This window comes from Vanacampus margaritifer, chromosome 12 (assembly GCF_051991255.1).
Source record: "Vanacampus margaritifer isolate UIUO_Vmar chromosome 12, RoL_Vmar_1.0, whole genome shotgun sequence".
In the NCBI taxonomy this organism is placed as follows: domain Eukaryota; kingdom Metazoa; phylum Chordata; class Actinopteri; order Syngnathiformes; family Syngnathidae; genus Vanacampus; species Vanacampus margaritifer.
Window position 1 is genome coordinate 15,182,185 of NC_135443.1, and position 23,196 is coordinate 15,205,380.

Genomic DNA, 23,196 nt, shown 5'->3' on the forward strand with positions numbered 1-23,196 from the left:
GGCTAGGGGTTTGGTAGCGTTGCTGTGCGCTCGCGCTGTGTGATCCGCGCGCTGCGTGCATGGAGGAAGCAGCTGCTGATCTGATCTCTGACATTGTGCGAGGCAGACATCCGAATAAACTGCGTACTGTCGTGTCTTTAAACCGCGCCGAGACACGCCGTACATGAGTGTGAGTATTCTACCCTCCTCCCCCTTTTCTCGCCCTTGTTTTAAGTCCGCGTGCGTTTGGATCATGTTTGCGAGGCGTGTTTCGGAACAAGCTAAAAGTAAACGTGGTCAAGTGACTTTGCTCAGAGCGGCCAGCATGGCACAATAAGCGACAGCATGTGGCAGCTAGCTAACGTTACTTCCCCTCTGTTTTCCAAGCTCGAATATTCATGTGCCCAGCCTTTTATTCTAAGCACATACCGCTGGTTATTCTTGGCCGTGTCACGTTTATCGATATGAAATCGATAGAGTGCTGAAAGTTGTACAATGCTAACGCTAGCGTTGGATTTACCCTCACTGACCTACCGAGCGGCTGCTAAGGCTACTTCGCTTGGTGTCTACTGTACTGGGTGAGCTAACGTATAGAACTCAACGGATTCAGTCCTGGTAAAACTGACTAAATGATTGTTAAGCGGTGGTAAGTTACTCGGTAACGAGTCCGGTTTGTCGGGAAGTATTGTGCAATAGTACACGTCACTGCGCGTAACTTCATATACCACGTTGTGTGTGACTGTGTGTGTGGTGATGATTCATCAAGCTGTTCATTTTTGCAACTACCGTTAAACTCACGGCGAATCAAGTTGACAGTAATGATCATGTTCATGTTTTTTTCTGTGTAATCTATACATGAAAACACGGAACGGTAAATTTCGACAAGACCACAGATTGTGATCACATTGACTGAGCACATGATGTAATAGGCTATCACAAGATTGCCCCACATGCTGAGCTTTTTACAAACAATATCTCAATGCAGAAATTATGTTTTTATTGCCAGTCAAAAATGCCATCAAATGTTACAGTTGCAAAATAGTCTACTTAGCATTACTGCGTCTACTTTATCCACTGTACTAGCTGGAACCATCATACATTTCCTTACTGCAGTATTTACGTGTTTGCAACACATGTTTTCTCCAATGTTTAGGTTAACTTACTCAGGCCTGTTTGGACATTTGTTAAGACCTTGTGATAAATAGAATGCAAATCAAACAGAGATAAAGGTGAATGGACAAAAAAGCAGATGTTATCAATCTGCCATTACTTTGTAGCCAGCGTTTCTATGGCCACAACCATCTGTTGTCTTCATTGTTGTTTGTAGTCTTTGCATGTATTCAACGTCTGTATGTACATACAGAGACCTTGGCAGGGTTAATACTCTTGCCCCCCCCCAGAATAGCCAAGAGCCTGCGAACTTTACTGACATTCGTTACTATAAATAGGACTCCGCAATGTTGTTTTTGCTGATACTAAATGGATTTAAAATCGGTGAAGCCATGCAACATAAAGAGGAAAATATAGTTATTTTTTTAAGTAAGAGACCACAGTAGTTGGAATGGTTTCTTTGAGTTAAAATACTTAAATAGAAACAAAAATAAAAGCTGGCACCACAAATTTAGGTTGAGTATGATTTTGACAGCACATTGATGTTCTACAGTCATTTACTCATGATAATCATCAATAGTTAAATTACTAATTGTTGTTTGATTTAAGACTAACAGGGCAGAAATGCAAACCTGCTAACATTTGGTAAGCTAGAAACATGAATATTAAAAGTGATGTTCATTTGTTAATGTCATGTGCTTTATTTATTTTATGAGTACTCAAATGTAAAATGACATTTGATAACGTAATGGCAATCTGCTTTTTCAAAATGAAAAGCCGAATGGAGGATTTAGTTCACTTCATATTGTGTACAGTACTGTAATTTATTAGAAGCAGAAAACACTGTTAAATTTTATTTGTTTACTTTTGAAGTTTTCTGTCTTTTATATTTACCATAAATTTTAATGAGTTCATCAAAGAACACACAATTTATGTGTTAATACAGCAATGACAAAACTATTGCTATATCTCCTCAAATGAATAAAAATAAGGGGGTTACCCTGCTAAAATGACAGTGTGGGAGTTTGAAGATATTCATTGTTTTATTATGCTAGCATAGTTCGTTGTTCGACTTTCGGTTTACACTCTGGGATATTAGTTGCGGTAAAAAAAAAATTGTAGTCAATTTCATACTCTGTGACTGAAATCGGAGTGAGCTGCGGATGTAACCAAACAATTTAAATGTATCCGTATTATTGAAGGCTATGATTGTCTATTTATGACCTAGGGAGGGCTCTTACATCATGCAGTTTGTTAATGTGACAGTTGAATAAAATTATTTGAAATGTTTTTTTTATTTCCTTATACAGATAAAGTAGCTGACACTAGTACACAACAGATATTTTGATTGCAGCTGCCCTCAGTCCTCCAATTCAATCAACCACGCTGCTTGCCCATCAGTACATTTTAGTCGGTACTGACATAATGGCAATGTTATTTTTAGTAGGATCATTAAGCGTCTGAGAAATAAAATGACACAGGCTGAAAAAGTCAGGTTGGCTACCATGATCATGACCAGTCATTCAAGCAAGAAGTTGTTGAGATATTACATTTTGACCAAAATGGAGGACCCAACTGAGCCATTTTTGTTTGCTAGTGTGGCTTAATGGACTAGGTTGGGGTATGGGTCCACTTGCTGAATGCAGTTCATTAGATTAGGGCAAAGTCCAGACCGTACTGATTTCCAGCTGAATTGGATTGGATTATGGACAGTCACGTTTTGTATTTGTGTTTAGAGTGTGCTATTACAGAGCACCCATTGTTGGGGCTATTTTACTCTAACAGAACACTGTACTCAATTCAGCGGTAACAAACATACCTCCTCTGTAACCCTTGTGAAAACCACACTTCATTTTTACAACTTTGAATACTTATTGGTTTCAAACTTCCAAAGTGTTGTTCTACTTCACTCTATTAGCGATACAGATGCACTTCAGGGGATGTGTGCTAACAGAAATGTGACCAACTGGACTAAATTTTCCAACTGTTACGTAGAGGTATGTAGCAGTATGTACATATGGGTTCACTTTCTGCACAATTGGCATACCATGCTCAGTGTATCAAATATAGCAATTGGGGAAATAACAAATGCTAACTCTAAACTCTGTATTTGTTGTTTTGATTGAGGCTAAAGTGGCACAGTTCAAAATGGTGGCTTGGCCATGTAATCAGTCTTATCACAGTATTGTGTACTCTGACCCAAAGTAAATGGAAGGTTGCGTCCTCTAAAATCCACCTTGTGCTTTGTAGGCGTGTGACTGACTAGAGTTTTAGATTTGTTACAAAAGCAGATACTTTTCATTCTGATTACTTAACCCAGTCTGTAGTGTATTTTAATATAGAATTATAAGAAATCGCCTCAGTTCTTAAACTATGTTTCTGAATACACCATAATTTGCGATGACTACTTGACATTGAATTAATTGATGACAATTTTGGGCTTGAAAGGCGTAAGTGAAATAATTTAATGTTTCAGACACTTAAAGGTATGCTCATTTTGTGTATTCTTATTATTTACAAATTTAAATGACAATTACTGCCTCATCATGATCTTGTCTGCTACAGAATTATATTGGAAATGCTAAATTTAAAAACGCTGTAGGTTTTGAATATCCACTTGACCTTCATATGACAATATAAAAAAGTGTTTTCTTACTGCTTCTATAGTATGTGATTCATACAACATACTGTACTTAATGTTCTCTACGTTACAATCAAGACTGTCGTTCCTCAAATGACAAGTCTGGTGTTGAGACTTGTGGTGCATGTTAAACACTGAACTCACCCAGTTGCGCCGCAATTTCTGAACTCTGACAGTAGCGCAAGTATCAGTTCACCTGGCTAGCCTTCCTTTTAACACCACAATAACAGAATCCGTGGCTGTGCTGTCTTTGCTGTAGACCGTTTTTTTCCCCATAAATTTTTATCATTGTCTGTCTCGACCGAAAACGGTACATTCCAAAAACCAGTAACTGAATCATAAAATGTGTCTATTTGAAGTAATGTCCTGTTTTTGTACAATAAAGTGATGTACATGTGTATATAATGTTTTTTTTTAAATCTGATATATCAATTAATCAAAAACATAAGTGACAAATTGATTGATTATTATTAATGAGCAGCTCTAAAATTTAATATATATATATATATATATATATATATATATATATATATATATATATATATATATATATATATATATATATAAACCTTACTTAACTTATTTGTACTAACAAATAACTATGTTTTTATGATGACCGTTTTCAATTTCCATTGCTTCAATCCGAACAATTTGAAGATAATCCCAGAACAAATGATGCTTGACATTTCATTTTAGAAGCAATATTCTAGTTAACAATGATGCGTCTTAATTGAACTTTAATATTTTAATGTCGAAGAGTGCTGTAATGTTGGATCATTCAATAATATCATCTCTGTAAGACACTTTGCCAGCTGAATGTGGCGTTAGACAAGGTCCAGCCTAGAGAATGCTGTGCTGTCAAAGCATTAAAATCTGTAGTTGTCTGATTGCTTACATATAACTTGCCTGTGGGTAGAACCTCCCACTCCTCCACGCTCGCTTCTTTCTGACTGGTGGACGCAAGACGCTACTGATTAGTACACGCCTCACTGACGGTAGTGATGTGACTGTTTCCTTGATTGAGTAGTAGGGAAGAGGGGAAACACAATGGGCCTTTGTCTCATCACCCCTAGCATAATTAACAGGGTTTATTTAATTGACAGCGCTACGACTGTACCCAGGCAGGAGTTGGGCGCTTTTGTGCAAGTGGTGTGCTTCTTCTAGCATGTCTGGGGATGAACTGGGTGTTAGGAAAATACAAAAAAATAATGGAACAGGACTGGTAAACGGTCGTCAATGGTGTCATATTTGTAAAAATCTGTAAATATTTACAATCCATATAAAAAAAATAACAATATACTGTACATTCATCGTATTTCACATTCACATTTTACATTCATCTATTGTTTTGACAGAGGTAAATGGAGCTCAAGATAAGATGCGTGTTGTGCTTTACTGTTGCATCAACAGTTATTATTTTCATTATGCAAGCAAGGCAATGCCAATTCACGTTGACATTTGACTGTTTTGTCGGTGGGAAATTTTAGTGCGCATGGTTAATAAAGCTTGCAGTTACCTTTATGTTAGTTCTTTAAACCAAAACATGCAAACCTGTAAGCATAGACAGTAAACATGTCTGTATGAACGATACATTTTTAGACGGATATGAACTTAAACTGACACCAGCCTAACAGAAAATAGTATAGGAATGCTTGCTGTTTGTGGTATTTGGAAGTATATGTGTTTGTTGTGGGAGGAGGGTTTCTAGACGAGACAGGCGCATGACCCTCGAGATAAGGTTTCAGTGTTTGCTGGGAGGCAGGTCTGTACTTTGGAAAACTAACCTCTGATTAGAGTCAAAGTGCAGTTTGAAACTATAAAGTCAACGTCTGTGCCCAACTCAATCTTTCCTGTGTTACTTTTATTTGCCTGTGTGTCATTTACAGTCTTGGGTGTTTGCTACCATTGTGTAAACATTTGACCTCTTGTTGCGCTAGTTCACTCTTTTGGTGTAGAGCTGGCCTAACTGTGAGTGCTCTTTGAAAATGGACTTCCTCAACAGGCAGGAGGTGTTTCCTTCCCTCCTGGTTGTCTGTAACTGTGAGGTGAATACTGAGAGATTTAAAACGTAACAAGAGCACCCCCCCACCCCTAAAAAAAAATGCTTCTTTGTACGATTTCACTCTACTCTTGAAAAAGTAGAATGCTTTTGTCCATTTAGTAGTTTTTTTTTAAATATTAAATTATAGCCCTCATATTGATTGTTTTAATGCACACGTAGCAGCATGACTTCTATACCAACTTTCCCTTCGTCTAATTCAGGGTTTGATTCGTAGCATAGTCAGAAACATCACAGAGGGTTCAAATAACAGCCATTGGGGTTTTGCGACACACCTTTGTGTACTAAGAAGTGTAACTGGTTTGTGTCGACTGGTTTAGTTAGTGGCTGTGAGCAGGGTGTGGTTCAACAGTGCATAAATTTAAACCTCTGTTCTGAAATTATGTATTTCCTCCAAATCCTATGTTGGGTATAATGAGCAACTATAAGTTACGGTATGTATGCACTCAATGGAACTTAGTCATAGCACCATGTCATCCAGGTTGGCTGCTGCCTTTCCCGCCCCTCTTTGTCAGACAGGTTTTGTGGAGAACAGCACTAGACTGCTGGCCTCAGCAGTTTCCGCCTGTATTGATCTCCCCACATCAGCTCTTCATGCACAGACATGAGCGCAACCGTTTCCCTCGCCACACTGGCTGCAGTGGCAACTGATTCCTGAAAGTCAGATCCGCGGCCTTGGTCTCCCGTTTACATTCTGCTGTACCTATGTGACACATTAATGGCTTGATCTGCCACTTACAACTACAGTATCTGTGTGTCTTTGTGTCATTTTTGAATTGGCTAAGTGCTTAACAGGATAAAAGAGCAGTTTGAAAGGGGGAAAAATTGCCTTGGCACCTGCTGTTTGTCCCTGCCTGTTTGCACATGAATATGATGCTTCTCATGGCGCGCAGGGTTATTTTAACTTGCAGATGAGCCATCAGGTCAGCGCCATTCCAGCTTTGGTGTATTTTCAACGATGAGCTGCAGTCAACTGGCAGGACTATCTCATTGGCTCCACTCCTATAACATTAATCATTGGATTCTCATCTTATCTTAAGCGTTTGTAGAATGAAGTGCAGTCATTATAAATGCAGGGGTAATTGACCAGCTGCAAAAGTGTTAAAACAATGGTTGAGACTTTTTCTCACTGCCCATTTACCTTACTCTTCTGCTCATATTCAAATGACAGTCCTCTTGGATGGACCAAGCTTTCTCAAGCACTCTGGGCCCATCTCGGAGGTTTTATGCTGCGGTCATTGGTCATTCTGTCAGTCCATCACTGATGAATGACAAAACTTTAAAAAAAAATAAAAATAAATCGAACTGAAGTGAATTTTCGTCCGTCACTGTGTAATCGAGGAGCAGCACAAGCAGACACACAGCCAAATAAAGTAAAAGTGGCAAAGTGTTGGAGCCTTCTTGTGCTTCAGGTTTAATCAGTGGTCTGACTTTTTAGCAAGGCCATGACTTCTTTTCCTCTCCAAGCAACAAACCTGGAACATGTGTACAGAGCCTTCTCATCTATGGCGTGTTTTTAATTAGATGAAGACAAAATGACTTCAGGCTTCAGTGAAGCAAATGTCCACAGAATGCAGTCACAATTGTCATGCCACGCCTGAGTTATGTAGTCACCTTAATGTCTGTCAGTGGAATGTTTTGGGTAACACAATTATGGCACTAGAAAGAGCAGTCTCAATCAGGGCCATCACTGTTGATCTGCAAGCAGAATGATCAACTTTGTAGGTCCAGTTCCTTTAATTTTCGAGTCTATTCTGGGATTTCTATATGTATCCTCAGGCCTCAGCCTCATTAGTTTAGTTAATAATGTGATGGTTATGCAGCCTAGAAGCTTCTTTGTCGGAAATGTTGTTCGGAGGAGTGAATGTTATCTTCCTCATAGTCTGTGTGCTTGGTATCCTCTAAATTTGAAAATCAATTCAGAGTAGAAACCTCATGTCAAGACGTCTCCAGAGTAGAGATTTCCTCATAGCCTAAATGGACAGTTCTTGTGCCCTCCTGACATTTCGTGTTGTATCAAATACTGTATCTTGTTCTTCAGTTTTTGTAAGAATTGTGATTCACCCTGAGCTGATGAAAAAGAAAAAGTTGAAAAGGGTACAGGATTTACGGGAGCTGCTGATAGTAAAGGATAGGAAATTCTGGATGCTGGACTAAACATAGTTAACAAACAAGCGCTCAGAGTATTGCATACCTCTGCTTTAATAGTTTCCCCTGCGAAACTGTTCATTGAAGGACAATTATCTTAGAATCAGACTCGCTAAAATGAGGTAGTATCATCACGATTCAAAATTTCATCTAGATGTAAGGAAGCAAAGAATACAGTATAGCTTGGAAGCATGTTTTCACATTGCTCAATAACCAATTATTCACTTCAGTTAAACAATAAACATAGTAGCCATTGTGGGGAACTGATTGTTAATGAACCAAGTCTTTGATGCAAAATGGAGGGCTCTACAAGAACAACTTATTTTTTTGTTAACCACATTGCGGTACATCTATGCTATAGAACTACTCTGAGCATCATTAATCTGCTCAAAATGACACTGTGATTGGTACAGGAGTTTATAGAGAGAGGTTCTCATTCCATCACGTAAAAAAAGAAAAAGAAAAAACAGTTGATTAATTTGTTAATTTCCCCATAGACGATCAACAATATTAGTCATATGCATAATATACATAGTAAATATTATATAAATACCTTGGAACCTTGATAGACGAATGACATGGGTTTTGAATAAATAGGTCCCGTACAAAATTTACATATGATTTGGGAAAACTACCTCTTCCTCAGGGCATTGACTCAATCACAACTATATTGCTCTGTTTCTCTTAGATGTTTTGCCTCTTATTCGGGAAGGCTTCGTCAGTTCATGCATCAAGGCTTGGTTAGCACAGACCCGCCTGAGTTGGTGTGGAAAACCCAGCTTATTTATGCTCCAAATTGGAGGTGCGCCTCATCACGGTATCGTGCAAACAACACTCGTTAAGATGCCTGGCAGAGAGGCCTTTGCCGGTCTGCAAGTTTTTGGGTGGAAACTCCCCCATTGATATTCTATTCAGTTGTAAAAAGGTAGGGAGCTACCTGTGCAGTCTTGGGGGACTGTGTTTGTTGTTTGCCGGAAGCGAAATCATCGATGTTCTTGGCAATGTTTGAAAGGAAAGCATTGTATGTGGGGGACAGCTGGTGTCGTAAGCCACCTCCTCTGTTTAAAGATGGTCTTTCCACCTTCATGTAGAAGGCTTCTCTCACTACTTTCAAAGAATTTATCTTTTCTGTCATTTTTTTGTCCTCTTTGAGGTGAAGGTAGACAGCTGAGTCATGACATGAAACATTAGCCCGTTTGTGTTGTGCCATGCATCGTCTCATGGCTGTTTGGTTTCTCCAATATATGTGTTCATGCACTCTTCAGTGCATAAGACTCCATTGTCTACCTCCACCTCAAAGAGAAGGATCACTTTATAACACTAGGCTATCACCAGCAAGCTCGACACATGCCACGGCCAAAGGTGGATTCTGGGGAGTCACTTTGGCTTGGATTGCTGGTTAACTTAGCCTAGGTATTGTTAGCTTCTGTGGAGGGGCTGCAGTGCCTAATGATTGTGGTTTACTTTGTGTGCACTTACGCGAAGCGCCTTTAGGCATTGATAAATATGCAATACAATTTTTCTGGCTATCTGCATGGGCTTGCTGTAACCATGGTAAACGTAAGAAGTACTGTACAATAATGCAGTTTTGGAACAGATGAATTGCCTTTGCCTTAATTTTAAGCATAAACATTACTTCGATTTGTAAACGTTTCGGGTTGCAAAACGAGTCAATGAACAAATTAAATTCATAACCCAAGGTTAACTATATTAGGAAAAATATATATTTTTTGTATTCATTATTATTTTTAGTTCAATGTAACCACACAAGAAAACCCAACAACTAATGATGAGGTCAGCAAATGATGCAATCTTATCAAAGCTAAAGAGCATACTTGGAAGTGTACCCATCTTTATAAATAATACAGGTTGATGCATCACAAACTGCAAACAGTTGCAATTTGCACAGATAGAATCGATCAATCCCATGCTCATGAAACCATAACCTCGATAGAGATATCAAATCGCTGCAAGTACTCTGAAAGCCCGAATAAAACATGACTCAACCTAAAGAAAATTGGGATTGCCTGTTATATGTTCCTCCACCCACATTGAGGGTTAAGTGGTAATTTAGTAAATGCACTAATGCCCCTCTCCTTCCCCTCCTGTTCTGACTGGCTGACATTGACAAACTGATTTGTGTGTGTATGTTCATACATGTGCGTGCATACACTCCCTCTCCCGTCTCGTTCTCTGGGCAAACACTCTTTAGTCTGACCCAATTCCTGCCTTGTCACATAAATGAAAAGATTCGCCTATCTGACAGATTATATGTCCCCTTACATGGCTACGATGGTCCACATTCAATGCATCACACAACCACACTCAGTGGCATCTGGTGTCCACACAGGTGCTGCAGCATTTCCTGTACCGCTTATGGTGAAGACAGCCAACTTGGATTACTCATTTTCCTACTCTCGTTTGTGAGATTTTTGCTCTTAATTGAAAGGACGGTGTGGTTGTCATGGTGACACCCAAGACTTAAAGCTTGTTGTGAGCTGAGCCACAGAGTAATCTCTTTGTACACTTGGCCTCACCAGTGTACAATGCGCTTATTTGTATTTGTTGGGGGAATGCATTCAAACATACAGTAGATGTTAATATTAATGTAGGGCACAATAAGAACAACATTTTCAGGTCAGGCCAAATCTCACATTATCAGTATAAATCAGTGGTTCTTAAACATGTTGGAGGTACAGAACCCTACCAGTTTTCTATGCACAATCACCTTTTTTTTCTGCTCTCCTTTGAAAAGTAATGAGACCTATCTCTTCCTTCTCAGCTGTTTTGACTTTTACACATGCAGCGCTCTGATCAAAACACTTTAACGGAAAATGTCTATTGTCTATGCGTGTGCTTAGTTTTGCCAAGGCATTATACTGATATTGTCAAAAAAGGTGATTGCTTCTAAACAAGAAGTGCCATCCTCTCATTTAATGTACTTAACAGTAATTACATTAGCTTGTGAAATTTCTGAAGGTTGTAAGAGAACAGAGCTCGTCAAGGACCGTATGTACACTTTGATCATCTTGCAAGTGACAAATTGGGACTTGATTCTTGCATAATGTGGATCAGCCTGTAACGAGCCTTCCGCTGTACGGTGGAGGCAGTCATTTGATTCCAGCAGTCATTGGCGGCTTTCATGGTCATTTACACATAATGAGCAGCCGGGTCTTGCCTGAAATGAGGTGGGCGTCAATGAGTGGAGCCTTAAGTCCGCTCAGTTGCTTGAGAGGATCTCATTGAAAGTCCTTGGCTAAAGTCAAGAGGTGGAGAGCTAAGAGGCTCTCCACCCTTGCATGGAGGAGAGGAGAGGCCTGGAAAGTACAGTTGAGACACTAAAGGAAGACCACAATATGCTTGGCTCAAATGTGTTCAGTATTCCAACTTAAGTAATTGCAAAAAATGCTGCCATAATTCCAACTTTAAAAACTGTTTTTCTGACTGATCATGTATAACCTATTTGATATAAATCTTCTCTTTTTCTACAGACCTCTTTGATTTAATGGGTCCAATCATTGGGATGTCACCAGACAAGAAAACGGAAATTCCGGGTATGCAAGAGGAGCGGACATGGCTCCGAGGAGTTTGTGGAGTTGGAACACTGCCCGAGGCGGAGTGCGCTTCTAGTCCCCTTGCGACCAGCGTGGATCGAACTGGAGCTACTGAAGATGAAGAACTCACCAACCTCAACTGGCTCCACGAGAACCTGCTTCAGAACTTCACGTTGGGAGGTCCTGAAGCTCAACCCAGTGGCAGCCCCCTTTTTGACATCGAAGGAGACTACGGCTCCAACCAGGGAACTTCATCCTCGTCCACAGCCTCAACGCACAGTAGGGGTAGAGAGCGGGACTCATTGAAGTCCAAACCCCCTTTTTCGTTTTCGCTCCTCATCTACATGGCCATTGAGCAGTCTCCTAGCAAATCTTTACCTGTCAAAGAAATCTATGGCTGGATTCTTGAGCACTTCCCTTACTTTTCCAATGCTCCAACTGGATGGAAGAACTCAGTGCGTCACAATCTCTCCCTGAATAAATGCTTCCGCAAGGTCGAAAGGAGTTTAGGAAAGGTATGTCCTTAAGATGCTTCGTCATTCTACACACAACTTAGTACAGTTCAGTTTTATTGCATCATTTAAGGGTGGCGTGGCTCAGTGGTAGAGTGGTTGTCTCCCATCCGTGAGGTTGTGGGTTTGATCCTCCTCCCTGATGACCATGTCAAAGTGTCCCTGAGCAAAACGCTGAAACCTGACTTGCTCCCTGTGGACCTGGCAGCACCATGCATGGCAGCAGCCGACCGACCACTGGTGTGTGAATGGGTGAATGTGAGGCTATGTAAAGTGCTTTAAGCACTATAGCTTAAAACATGCGATATAAATAGAAGTCCATTTATACTATGATTTTATCACATTATGTTGTATTTAAATTTCCAGTCACCAAAATTATTTATTTAGCAAATCCCTGAATAGCGTGGCTCATGTGACGACAATGTGTAGGTCTGCCACATAATGGCGGCACAGTCTCCTCTACTGCGATAAGACTGGAATTTCATCCAGGTCACAGCTACAAAGGAAATGCAAACAAAGCACAGTAAGATGGATTTTGTATGTGCAAGGTATGCAACTCTAGACCCAGAATTTGAGTTGATGAAGGATGGAAGACTTTTCTTATCGTTGTCATCTCAAGGTAAAAGATCCCTATGAAAGAATGTAAAACAAGATCAAGTAAAAATAAAACAATAAAAATATGTATTCACTATATTAATACAAATTAAATGTACAAAGCATATCAGTATATTTACAAATATTAAACATTTCTTCAATATCTACATATTGTATATTTAACTCACTCACTCCCAGCCATTTTTGCTGAAGCAACCCCCTTCGCTGCCGGCTGTTTTACTGGATTTTGACTGATTTTGCAAGGCCCACAGAATATTGTGTTCTATTGCTGTAAAAACATGGAACCTACCAAAACACAGATTAGAGTCTAGTCTTTTCTTTCATCAGGAAGAAAAAATAATATTTTTATCTGTTTCTGTTTTGCAGCAATTAGCATTAGAATATAGCTAAGTTTAATCATTTTTCACAAACCTGTTGAAAACACTGGGGAAAAGAGCTTTTTTGCAACATGGTACTGGTTGATCTCTTATACTCTATTTCCACCTGCTGGCCATTTTTTTAATAACTACCATTGCTTTGTGTGACCCCTTTGGGTCAGAGGCTGCATCAAAGCCTTCTGTATGCTCTAGCATAAAAAAAATAAAATAAAATAAAAAACATAAAAAAAAAAAAGTTTTGGGGACTGTGGCAAATTTTTAGAATAGAACATTTTTTATACGTTTTTGGGAGCAAATGAGCTAAAGGTTGATTTTAAAAACAGGTGTCTTAAGTGATGTGAAGACCAAAATGCAAAAGATAGGTTAATATTAGACCTGACACCGATCAGGTCGATATTATTATTTAGCTAGCATTTTATGCAAAATTGTTAATGGGCTGTAATGTCTTCATTTGCCCAATATTTCATGTTTATCAGCATTTTTTGGCAATCCCCCCTCATGCATTTCAATTGACATTAATTATATGTGGCTTTTCGTTATTTGTGGGCCGGGCCAGTCTATTCCTGTCGAATGGCGGCAGTCGACTGTAAATGTCAAAGTGTCATAGATATATTGCTCCATCTTCTGATTGAATTGGTGATTGGTTATCATTTTCGATCGGATGAAAAATCCTGATCATGTAAAGCCTAGTTATTATTCTAAATCACGTGGCTAAGTAGGACCTACATTAGAAATTGGATTGAGTGCTTGACGTACCTACCCCGCAATTTACGACTGGGGCTATGGTCTCCCAATAGAAAATGTCCGGAGAAACAAACTATTTAGTCATTCATTTAGATTTCAGTGATCGATAATATAAGAGGTAGGGACACAATGATTGCCATATTGAGCTTCAGTATGAGTTTGGACTTGTGACCGGTAGAGCCCGGGGTGCCAGGACTGTGCCTGGCTAGACCGTGATATTTTTCCACCACAGGAGGGGATAGGGGGACGTTAGCACTCTGCGAGTAGCAACATGGAGTAGCGCAAGTCACTCAGCATGCAGGTGCACAGTGTGAGCACTTCGTCTGCTGACAGACCAGCGCCAGTTTCACATGACACTGGCTGGTGGTTTCCGTTGCCATGGAGACATTTCCTTCTTCCTGCATCAGGGACGGGCTGGTAATGTGAGTCAAGGTTATTCTCCACCCTCCCTCGCTTGCTCCCTCAGACTGGGCAACAATACACCGCCATCAGATAATGTGGCAGTTAATACACTCCCGCACACATCACCAACAGACAGATTCATTGTTTATTTTGGGGCGGTTTGTGCAGCATGTGGAGGAACTTTGTTAAATTGGTGGTCTTCACCAGGAGAAATGCAGTTTAAATGAAGCAATGAATCTAGTTTTTTTTCTTTTTCTTTATTTTATTCTGTTTTTCATGAGGTAGTGCAATAAATGCAATTTCTATAGGGGGACAATTGGCCTTAAAATAATTATTTTTATTCTATATGATTCATAACATGGACTGTAACAAGCCAGATAAACAAATCATGTGTAGCAAGGAAGTCTGTGTTGATAGAGGTTTGCTGTTGTTACTTAAAATGATGGTAGCCGAACAATGAAAACATTTTTTCCACATTGTGTTTTCTGTCATATATCTACCAGATCACTGTGGCATGACTTGATAGTTTAACACTTTCCAAAACTCACAAGTTAAATATTTTAGGCACGCTCTTAGGAATTAAGTGCTTTATCATGATGAAGGATTTAATTCATTAAAACAAAGACAAATAAAGGATGGTTGGACATATGCTCTCATTACAGGCCAATGGAAAAGGTTCTCTGTGGTGCGTGGACCCAGAATACCGCCCCAACCTGATTCAAGCCCTTAAGAAGCAGCACTTTCCCGCCGCACATGCCTTCTGTACACCACCCGCCTCCCCGCCCAGGTGACCCTTCTTCTTTCACCACAGTAAATTGTGACAGGATGTGACGATGCAGGAAATTGTTCTCAGGCCATCAAGTCAGAACATCATTTTGAGTGTAATGGCCTTAGTTCTTTGAAATTGAAGATGCTTTTTATGGTGTCATTTTGATGGGTTCTAGTAGTTCTTTAAGCACACTTTTCAAATCCAAGTAAGATACTTTATGGTTCTTGTTTTTTCTTTTCTTTTTTTGTATCTCTCCTGCAGTGCCTCCTCACCCCCTCGCCATCTCTTTCTGCAAGGTTGCTCATTTAAAGGTGAGGCACAGCTCTTGGTCTTTCCAAGCTCACATGCTTTACAGCTTTGTGCTTCTGTTCTGTAGTGCGCTTGTGAATGTATCACAATTGTGGCGCTTTTGTGCATTTCAGTCACAGAACATCCAGCATCTCCCCCTTCACCACAATTCTTAGTTTGATTTATTACTTTCAAGTCATTGATGCCTCATGTGGTCCATTCGATGTTTCGGCTTTAGCTCCTCACTCTCTCTGCCTCTTAGATTTGTAACCTTGACAACAGGCAGAGGTTCCGCTGGTGCTGAGTGTGGAGCACTCAATCTTGCTGTAATCATTAATAATTTAGAGCCCCAGAAGTGAGCCATGAGGCTTTTAGACACTTTGTCAGGTCTGAGAAGATGGGATGCATTCTCCCTATCAGTGGCATGAAGTTATCCTCTGCTTTGTTTTGATGAATCTTTGTTTTGTCCAGTCCATTCCATAAGCATTTTTGGGTCACTTAGCCGTCAAGTAGTACACTTGAGCTCATTTTGCAACAGTACCTGTTCAGAACAGTTAAACCGTGGTACGGCTTGCAGTTCCACCATTAGGCGGGGCAGGTGGGATAGCAATGACTTCATCAGCTATGTAAATGGTGTTACACCTTGCAGTGTGACCTGCAAATTAATTAAACAAAGTAAATAAACAAAAAAACTAAGATTAACAGTGAGCATTCAGCATTTTGTGTTTTCCTTGGTGTCGTATAGCTGTTGGCAATGATGCAGTGGTCCCTGGAGAAGTGGGTATACTCTAAATTTTCACTTCACAAGAGCCACTTGCAGTTGTTAATAAGCAAATAATAAACAAAAATAGTGAGAATCTGTCACTAAATAGACCTCTATAATGTTTTAGGCCAAAGTATTTGTCCCCATTGTTGTATTTTAACTGACTTTAAAAGCAACTACCAGCCTAGCTACTAACTAGATCATGTAGTTCAGTGTGTAACCGGCAGCGCCCATCCCGTGGATTGAACTCACACCGCGAGCAAGGTGTATCAGCGCAAAACGCTTCCGTTGAGCTAAAACTGCGGGCCACCATCACAGCTCAGGACACTATTTAAAGGACTATTTTCCTCTGCATGGCGCCCCCTACTCTGCCTCCGATTGGCTCATCAGTCCTCATGCCTAAAGTTATCCAATCCAATCAGCGAAGGCAGGGGGTACCAGCCAATTAGAGGCAGAGGAAGGTGGGCCATGGCTTCATAATCTTTGAGTAAAAAATGGGTAATCTGGTTCATATATATTACTGATATGGGGGGGGGGGGTTAGATGTGGAAAAGAGGGGTGCTAAAAAGTGGTACCATACTTATCAATCAAGATCTTTTGTGGTACAGATGCGAACCACATCAAACTTAAATGCTTGGTAGAAACAGGGCTTGAGTAATGTTTACGTGACAGAAAAGCCCTGCTGTCATACTCTCACACCTTAGGACTGACCACCCTGCATGTTCTCTCCTCTTCCAGAGTCTGATATTGATGCTGCCACTGCCATGATGCTCTTAAACTCTGCCCCAGGGCACCACGTTGACCCATGTAAGAGAATCCAACAGCAACCATCATGTTGTTCATTCTCCGCACATAGCATCCACCCCATTGCTTAAGTGTTTTTTTTTTATTTGACTGCTGATTCATTTGGGCACCTCCCTCATCTGTGTTCATAATGTAATTGTATACATGTTTGGTTTATTCAACCAGAGGACATTTGGTACATGGCTAATAACAGATTCTTGGAAAACACTTAATTCATTGTTATCAATATTATTACTACTATTAGAATTTGGCATGTGAATTATAATTGATCATAAAAGGGGAACTCAACTCCCCCAAAAATTATTGATGATAATATGTTCTATGCAGCCCCAATAATCTAAATACGGTATTCTGACTAATATTGTGTTAGTGGAATATGAGTTAAGCAGCAAAATACACCTGAGTGAGATGTGATTGGTTGTTACCTGAGCCCTGAGCAACTGTGATGTCATCTTCAGTCAACAGCAAGTGGCAAAATGGCCGCTTCCTGAGATGGATAAAAACGGCTGGATTTTCCTGCATAACTCATATTCCACAAATGTAATATTAATCAGAAGGTCATGTTTTTGACTAGTGAGGTCACATATGACATATTATTGTCCAGAAATATTTATGGTTGACTTTCCCTTTTTAGAATTTTGTTGATTGCTGATTAATTGGGCAAAATGTAGTGCACTACGTGCATAGGTGCAGTTTTGGCCTCAGTTAATTTGCGGTTTAAAGAAGGACATGGCATCAGCTATGGGAAGTTGAGCTACATCCATGATGACTTCCACTATCACACCACTGCCCAGGGCGGCATTATTGTGCTCAAGCTGTCCCCATATCTGATCAAAGAACTCGACTCAAATGCACATTCCTGTTTAGAATGTATATTTCAATAAACTCGAAGCATCTTGCCTGTAAACTGTTGTTTTTCACTTGATGTAGTACTTATCACTCTTTGCTACATCTGCTCTCGGCAGGCAATTCTGACAGCCCACTGGACCTCTCCAGACCCGACTCAGTCCTGGTGAGCAGCGATCCAAAGCAGGACCACAACTACAGCAGCGTCGCCCTGCAGCGCTGCTCCTCCCGGTCTTCCTCGTCCTCCCTGTCCTCATTAGATGAAGGAGGCTGCGACCGCAGGCAGTCTCGCCGCGCCGGCAGCGAGGGCTTCCACAGCGACGAGGACTCCGACCTCTGGGATGAGAGAGGCGCCAACCAAACGCAGCGCCGGCCACCCGCCATCAAGTGGCCTGCTGGCAAAAGGCCGCGGCGCGAGCGCGAGGTCAAGCCAGAGCTGGATGAGGAGCTCAAAGAGGCCGCCGGTTCCTTGCTGCACCTTGCTGGTATACGCAGCTGCACGGAGAGCTCCAAACGCAATGTCAAGAGCACAAAACTTAACAGGAAATAAAGATACCCCATCATCAGACTCCGGACCCTGTGAACCCTCACCCCCCATACCCCCCACCCACCCGCCGCCACAGTCGTGTGTCCTAGTGTGCCTCCTCCTTATCTCGTATATTGGCCATTTTGAGCCTCTCTTTCGTTGTTTGTTTGGGATATCTCTGTCCAACGAATCAAATGGCAATAGTATTGTTCACACAGGAGAACAAAGCCATAAAGAGACTTTTGCAACTCGGGGGCAGTCACAGGATAAGGGGGGTGTCTGGGCTATGGAGAACTGGATCCAAAATGACCTGCCGGCTTCCATCGAATTAGACGATGGTGACTCAAGATGTTCTTTTTCCTCTGAAAAATGGGAAAGGTTTTTCTAACTCAAAGCGTTGCATGCTTCCTCCTCAAACTTGTATCCTCTTCCAAGTGATTCTATGTATGAAGCGAATGAATGCATGTTTGTAACAGACAAAATCTAACCTCCTGGTGTTACAAGTTTTCCCTATTTTGTGGTAAAAAAAAAGGCACAGTTTTAAAACATGTGTTCTACACCTCCTCTTGTGAGAGATGCAATAATGAATCCACAACCTTAACTTTTCCACATCATTTAATATTGTGACTTTTTCCGCCCCATAGATGCTAGTTAAGCTGCAATTAAGCGATTGAATGAAATTGCGTTATTGTCTTGTTATGCCATAAACATAAGGATAAGCAAAATGGGGGTAATAGTATTTACTCTGCCACTGCCAAATTTTACTTGCAAACTTTGCCACTCCGCTTTGCTGTTTTGGTCTGTCAATCACTTTCATCCTCCAGTGTGTTTTACATTTTACGGCACACAGACGTGCGTCAAATGAACATCTGCCTCTGCACTGTGTGTGTGCGCAGGATTTCCTCTATAGCTTTTACTTGTTTTTGTTAGGTGCATTTGCTTCAGTCCAAACCGAAGGCGAGACAAGGGGGTTACTCGTCTCATTAGGGGAAAAAAGTAGCCATGCTGCTCAATTTACTGCGTACTGACCCGTGTTAACGGGGTGTTAAATAACCACTGGTTCTTGCGACATGTTTGCAGTTAATTCCATGTCAAAGTCCGGTGCAAGGCCTGTCTTATTTGGGAGAGAATTGAAGTAGAGATTATTCAAAGCACGATAAACATGACAGTACAGTCATGGTTGCACATAACTGAAATCCTTACGAAGATGTGCGCTGGTCTTGTGATTGGCCCTCTCTTCCGGTCGGCCACTTGTGTTCCTCTCGCTGCTCTTCCTCCTTAAAACAAAATAAGGAAGTACAAAACCCCCCTCAAGCTGTGAAATGCAGTGTTTACTGTCAGCCGATTACTTTCGGCTCAATGGGAGGTTGCAAGCCACATTTCACATTTGGGTTTTCAAATCAAAAGTACTTCACAATATGAGGAAAAGAGAATAGCATCTCATCCCAGACGATAAAAAAAAAAGTGCCACGGTGTGTGGCTGCAAGTATAGCCTGCATTGTCAGTGCCAAACATTTTACTGTGCCACTTATGTTAAACTGCAAGGGGCCATGGTCACTATGTTTCCCTGTTGCCACAATATAGTTATAGATAGTCATGACTAGGTTTTGGGAACCTTGTTAACAGGAAATGTGAGCGGACGGTGTAGTGACGCAACCAATCCTTTGGTTAATTTCGGCCACTTTATGGTTAGATTTGCTCTCAGCATAATAAGCTGCAGACGTACAGTAATTCTTGCATACACTGGTCTTATTTTGCTGTGAAAGAAGAACAAATTAATTGTTCATGAATCGTTACCTTATTTATAATGTTAATTTATCAGGTGGGAACGCCATTAAACACTGGTCATCTGAAAGGAATGACGAGGCACATTTTTTTTTTTTTCATTTGAGAAGTATTTTGTCTTGCTCTGCTTTGAATTTGCAACAATACACCCTATTTTCCCTCTTTTATTGTGTTATATTAATTAAGTATTTTTGCCAATTGTCCATTGAGCGGGTGTTTTATTTTTGTTTATTTTTGAAATTTAACTATGACTGCCAGATTTTCTTTGCTTTTTGTTAGCCTGGATAGAAAAGGTTGATCAACATTCATACAGAACCCTTCTTTTGCTGCCAAAATGTACAACTGGGGTGGTGCAAAATGTCACATTTCCCTCTTGTGCTGTAGAGTTTCTGATTTAATCATTTTACGTTTTGTCTTCATGTGTATGTTTGGATATGTTAACTTGAGCTAACTACAGAAAACTACTGCCACTCATCAGTCATGCTTCCAAAAATTGTGAATGATTGTGATTGTCACTGGAAATTGGAGCAGACTGACCCGTGCAGTCTTCAGGGTGCTTGTGTAGTTGCAGACCCGCGGTTTATTTTGAGCAGGAGTGGGGATCCAGTCCGCAGAGCAATTAAGGCCTCAGAGAAACATTTGTTGGATTTTTTTTTTTTATATAGGGAAAGTCATCCCCATTTTTTTTTTAATTTATTTTTGTATTTTTATATATAGTTTTGTTTTTTGTTTTTTACAATATGTTGTATGTGCCCCCACTAATCTAAACACAGCATTCTAATAATTGTATTTGTGGAATACAAGTTAAGCAGCAAAATCTACCTGTTGATCCATCTCAGGGGTGGCCATTTTGCCACTTTCTGTCAATTGAAAATTACATCACAGTCAGTTGCTCAGGAAACAACCAATCATAGTTCAGCATCAGAAAAGAGGTGAGCTGTGATTGGTCGTTACCTGAGCCCTTTTGCACCGTGATGGCATTTTCAGTTGACAGCAAGTGGCAAAATGGCCGCCTCTCCTATTCCACAAACGCATGAATCTGAATATTTTGTTTGACTAGTGGGGCCGCATAGAACACATAAAGAATATTTTGGGGCTGACTTCCCTTTTAAGATTAATTTTATTCAATAATTTGATATGGCCCTCAGAGGATATTATAAACACTGAATTGGCTCCTGAATGCAAAAAGGTTTCTCTTCCTGGATAAAGAGTTCTCACTCATTCTTTCTGTAGCACTTGTCAAAGGAAGGTTCTGTTGCTCTAAGTGAAATAACACAGAACATGAAGGACTGCCACAAGACTTAACGCCATACATGGCTCGACACCGGTTGCTCTGTTGCTTATCAGCTTTTATTGAATATCGGTCATGTTGTTCTCTGAATTAATGTTGCAGCTCCTGTATGGGTATGATTAAGTTGCATTGGTTTAAAAAAAGAAAACAAAAATACTGCCAGCCCAGTATCAGTTTGTCTGCCATGGCTTTCAGACCGACACGTTATTGGTTTTTGTATGCTAACCTCTGTTGATAAAATGTTTATAAGATTTATTTTCGCCAAAGAATATGCAATTGCATTATATATGGTATTACAAAACTATTAATAAAAACCTGTTCTTCTTAGCACAGTGAGCACTTGTTTATTATGGTGCAGCACCAGTGTGTTAATAGTCTACACTTGCTACATTTCTGATCAATGTTACCACCTGCTGTGAACGCCCTAGCACTCGTATAAGCTAATCATAGTCCATTATTCAACTATAACTACCCATTCATGTGGCAGCCTTCTCAGTTTTCACATTAGCATGTCACAGCTGGCAAATATTTCCCAGCAAGTCTGGCTGTTTTAGTCGTGTTTTGACTGCACAATCTGTGATCAGCACCACGTGTGTGACTCCTCCGCCACACACTGCCCCCTTCTTCCTACTTGTCTTTTTCACTCTTCCAACATGGCAGGCTGCCAGAATTGCACCTCACATTAACGTGGGCCGTGCCGGAGATGACTACATCATCATATGTCCTTAACGCACACTTTGCTCTAAGTTGATTTGTCACAGGGGACTGACGGATGAGCACGGTGTTGACCCTGAACGAGAGCTTGTGTGACCAGCCTTGGGCCCATTGGCGCTGCACTATTGTTCAATAGAGTCCTGTGTGTGGACTGGAAGTGGGGAGGTGGGGGCTTCTCCCTACTGACTGCCTCAATTGAGCTGGAAATCAGAGCAGCATCACCTCCCCCCCCTCCCACATGGCCTTAGCAACCACGCCACGCCGACAGTTGCCAGGCAACCAGACAATGCTGGAGCCACTGGCTGCAGTGTGAGTTTTCCACGTACAAACGTGGCAAAGGATGCTCCGTATGTTGGTGAAGAATGTTCACTTCTTTATCTAAATACTTGTGAAGCATTTGATGAGATTTAAACTGTAAAACTGTTAATATATAGTGACTATATGAAGAGATTACCGTATTATGGATTAGGGGAAATGAATCAAGGATTTGAGCCGTGTTGGCTGCATTAGCAACATGCCATTTTACTTCTAGTCAAAATGAGGTCATGTAATTATTAGATTATCTTTCAATGATCAACAACACCTTCCATCCTACAATTGTTCATTGAAAATGTGAATCAAGTTACATTGCACTTGATTGATCAGCACGTTCATCAGCAACTTCTATTTCCAAAATGGCAGCGCCCATGAAACCAGGGTTCACCACTCCCCAAAAAAACATTCAAAAAATGAGGTTCAGCGAAAGACAGCTGATTCAGAAAGTAGTGCTTTAGCTTGAGCTTGGGTGCCAATGCATCTGAATAGTTAATGTTTTTCCTGTTCATGAACGGTTCATCAAATATTGATAAATTTGACAAGCTCTTATTTTTTTTAAGAAATTCTGCACAGGCTTTCGTCCAAAGTAATAATTCTAAAAATTCCAAGAAAAATGAAGAAGACAAAGTTTAGTTGCACTCACATATGTGGTGGGCCGAATCTGACACCGTGTTGTAGACCAGAGTGTAGTGTTTTGTGAGAGATTTTCAGCGGTGCCACAGGAAATCATTGAATTTCACGTCTTATAAAATGTATTCATTAAATAAAACATTTTATTCAACTATCTATGCGACATACGTAGTGACATACAGAACAATTAAATGCTCCATTATATGGCGCAAGGTACCTGTGTATCCATCTTTTGACATTCATATTCCAGAAAAACACCTTTATGTTCAGCTAAACCAGACGTGTGCCAAAAAATGAAGAAACAAACAAAACTTATTGAATTGC

At 40.5% G+C, this 23,196-nt stretch overlaps 1 protein-coding gene across 3 annotated transcripts; it reads left to right on the plus strand.

Annotated features, from left to right (window-relative positions):
- foxn2a (forkhead box N2a) lies at positions 1-21,540 on the plus strand. 3 transcript variants are annotated; one of them, XM_077582464.1, is made up of 6 exons: positions 1-169; positions 11,429-12,006; positions 14,804-14,928; positions 15,172-15,221; positions 16,700-16,768; positions 17,731-21,540. In XM_077582464.1, the coding sequence occupies exons 2-6, from the start codon at positions 11,443-11,445 to the stop codon at positions 18,159-18,161; spliced, it is 1,239 nt and encodes a 412-aa protein (XP_077438590.1). In that variant the 5' UTR covers positions 1-169; positions 11,429-11,442; the 3' UTR covers positions 18,162-21,540. The 3 variants fall into 3 exon arrangements, with proteins under 3 accessions (XP_077438590.1, XP_077438594.1, XP_077438591.1); XM_077582465.1 differs by lacking the exon at positions 1-169 and adding an exon at positions 281-557; XM_077582468.1 differs by lacking the exon at positions 16,700-16,768.
- The last annotated feature ends 1,656 nt before the right edge of the window (positions 21,541-23,196 follow it).

Excerpts from the sequence above, each read along its gene's own strand:
- foxn2a (XM_077582464.1), top strand. The coding sequence starts at position 11,443 with ATGGGTCCAATCATTGGGATGTCACCAGACAAGAAAACGGAAATTCCG. Across the intron at positions 14,929-15,171 it reads CCACCCGCCTCCCCGCCCAG|TGCCTCCTCACCCCCTCGCC; the intron begins GTGACCCTTCTT and ends TCTCTCCTGCAG. Across the intron at positions 15,222-16,699 it reads GCAAGGTTGCTCATTTAAAG|AGTCTGATATTGATGCTGCC; the intron begins GTGAGGCACAGC and ends CTCCTCTTCCAG.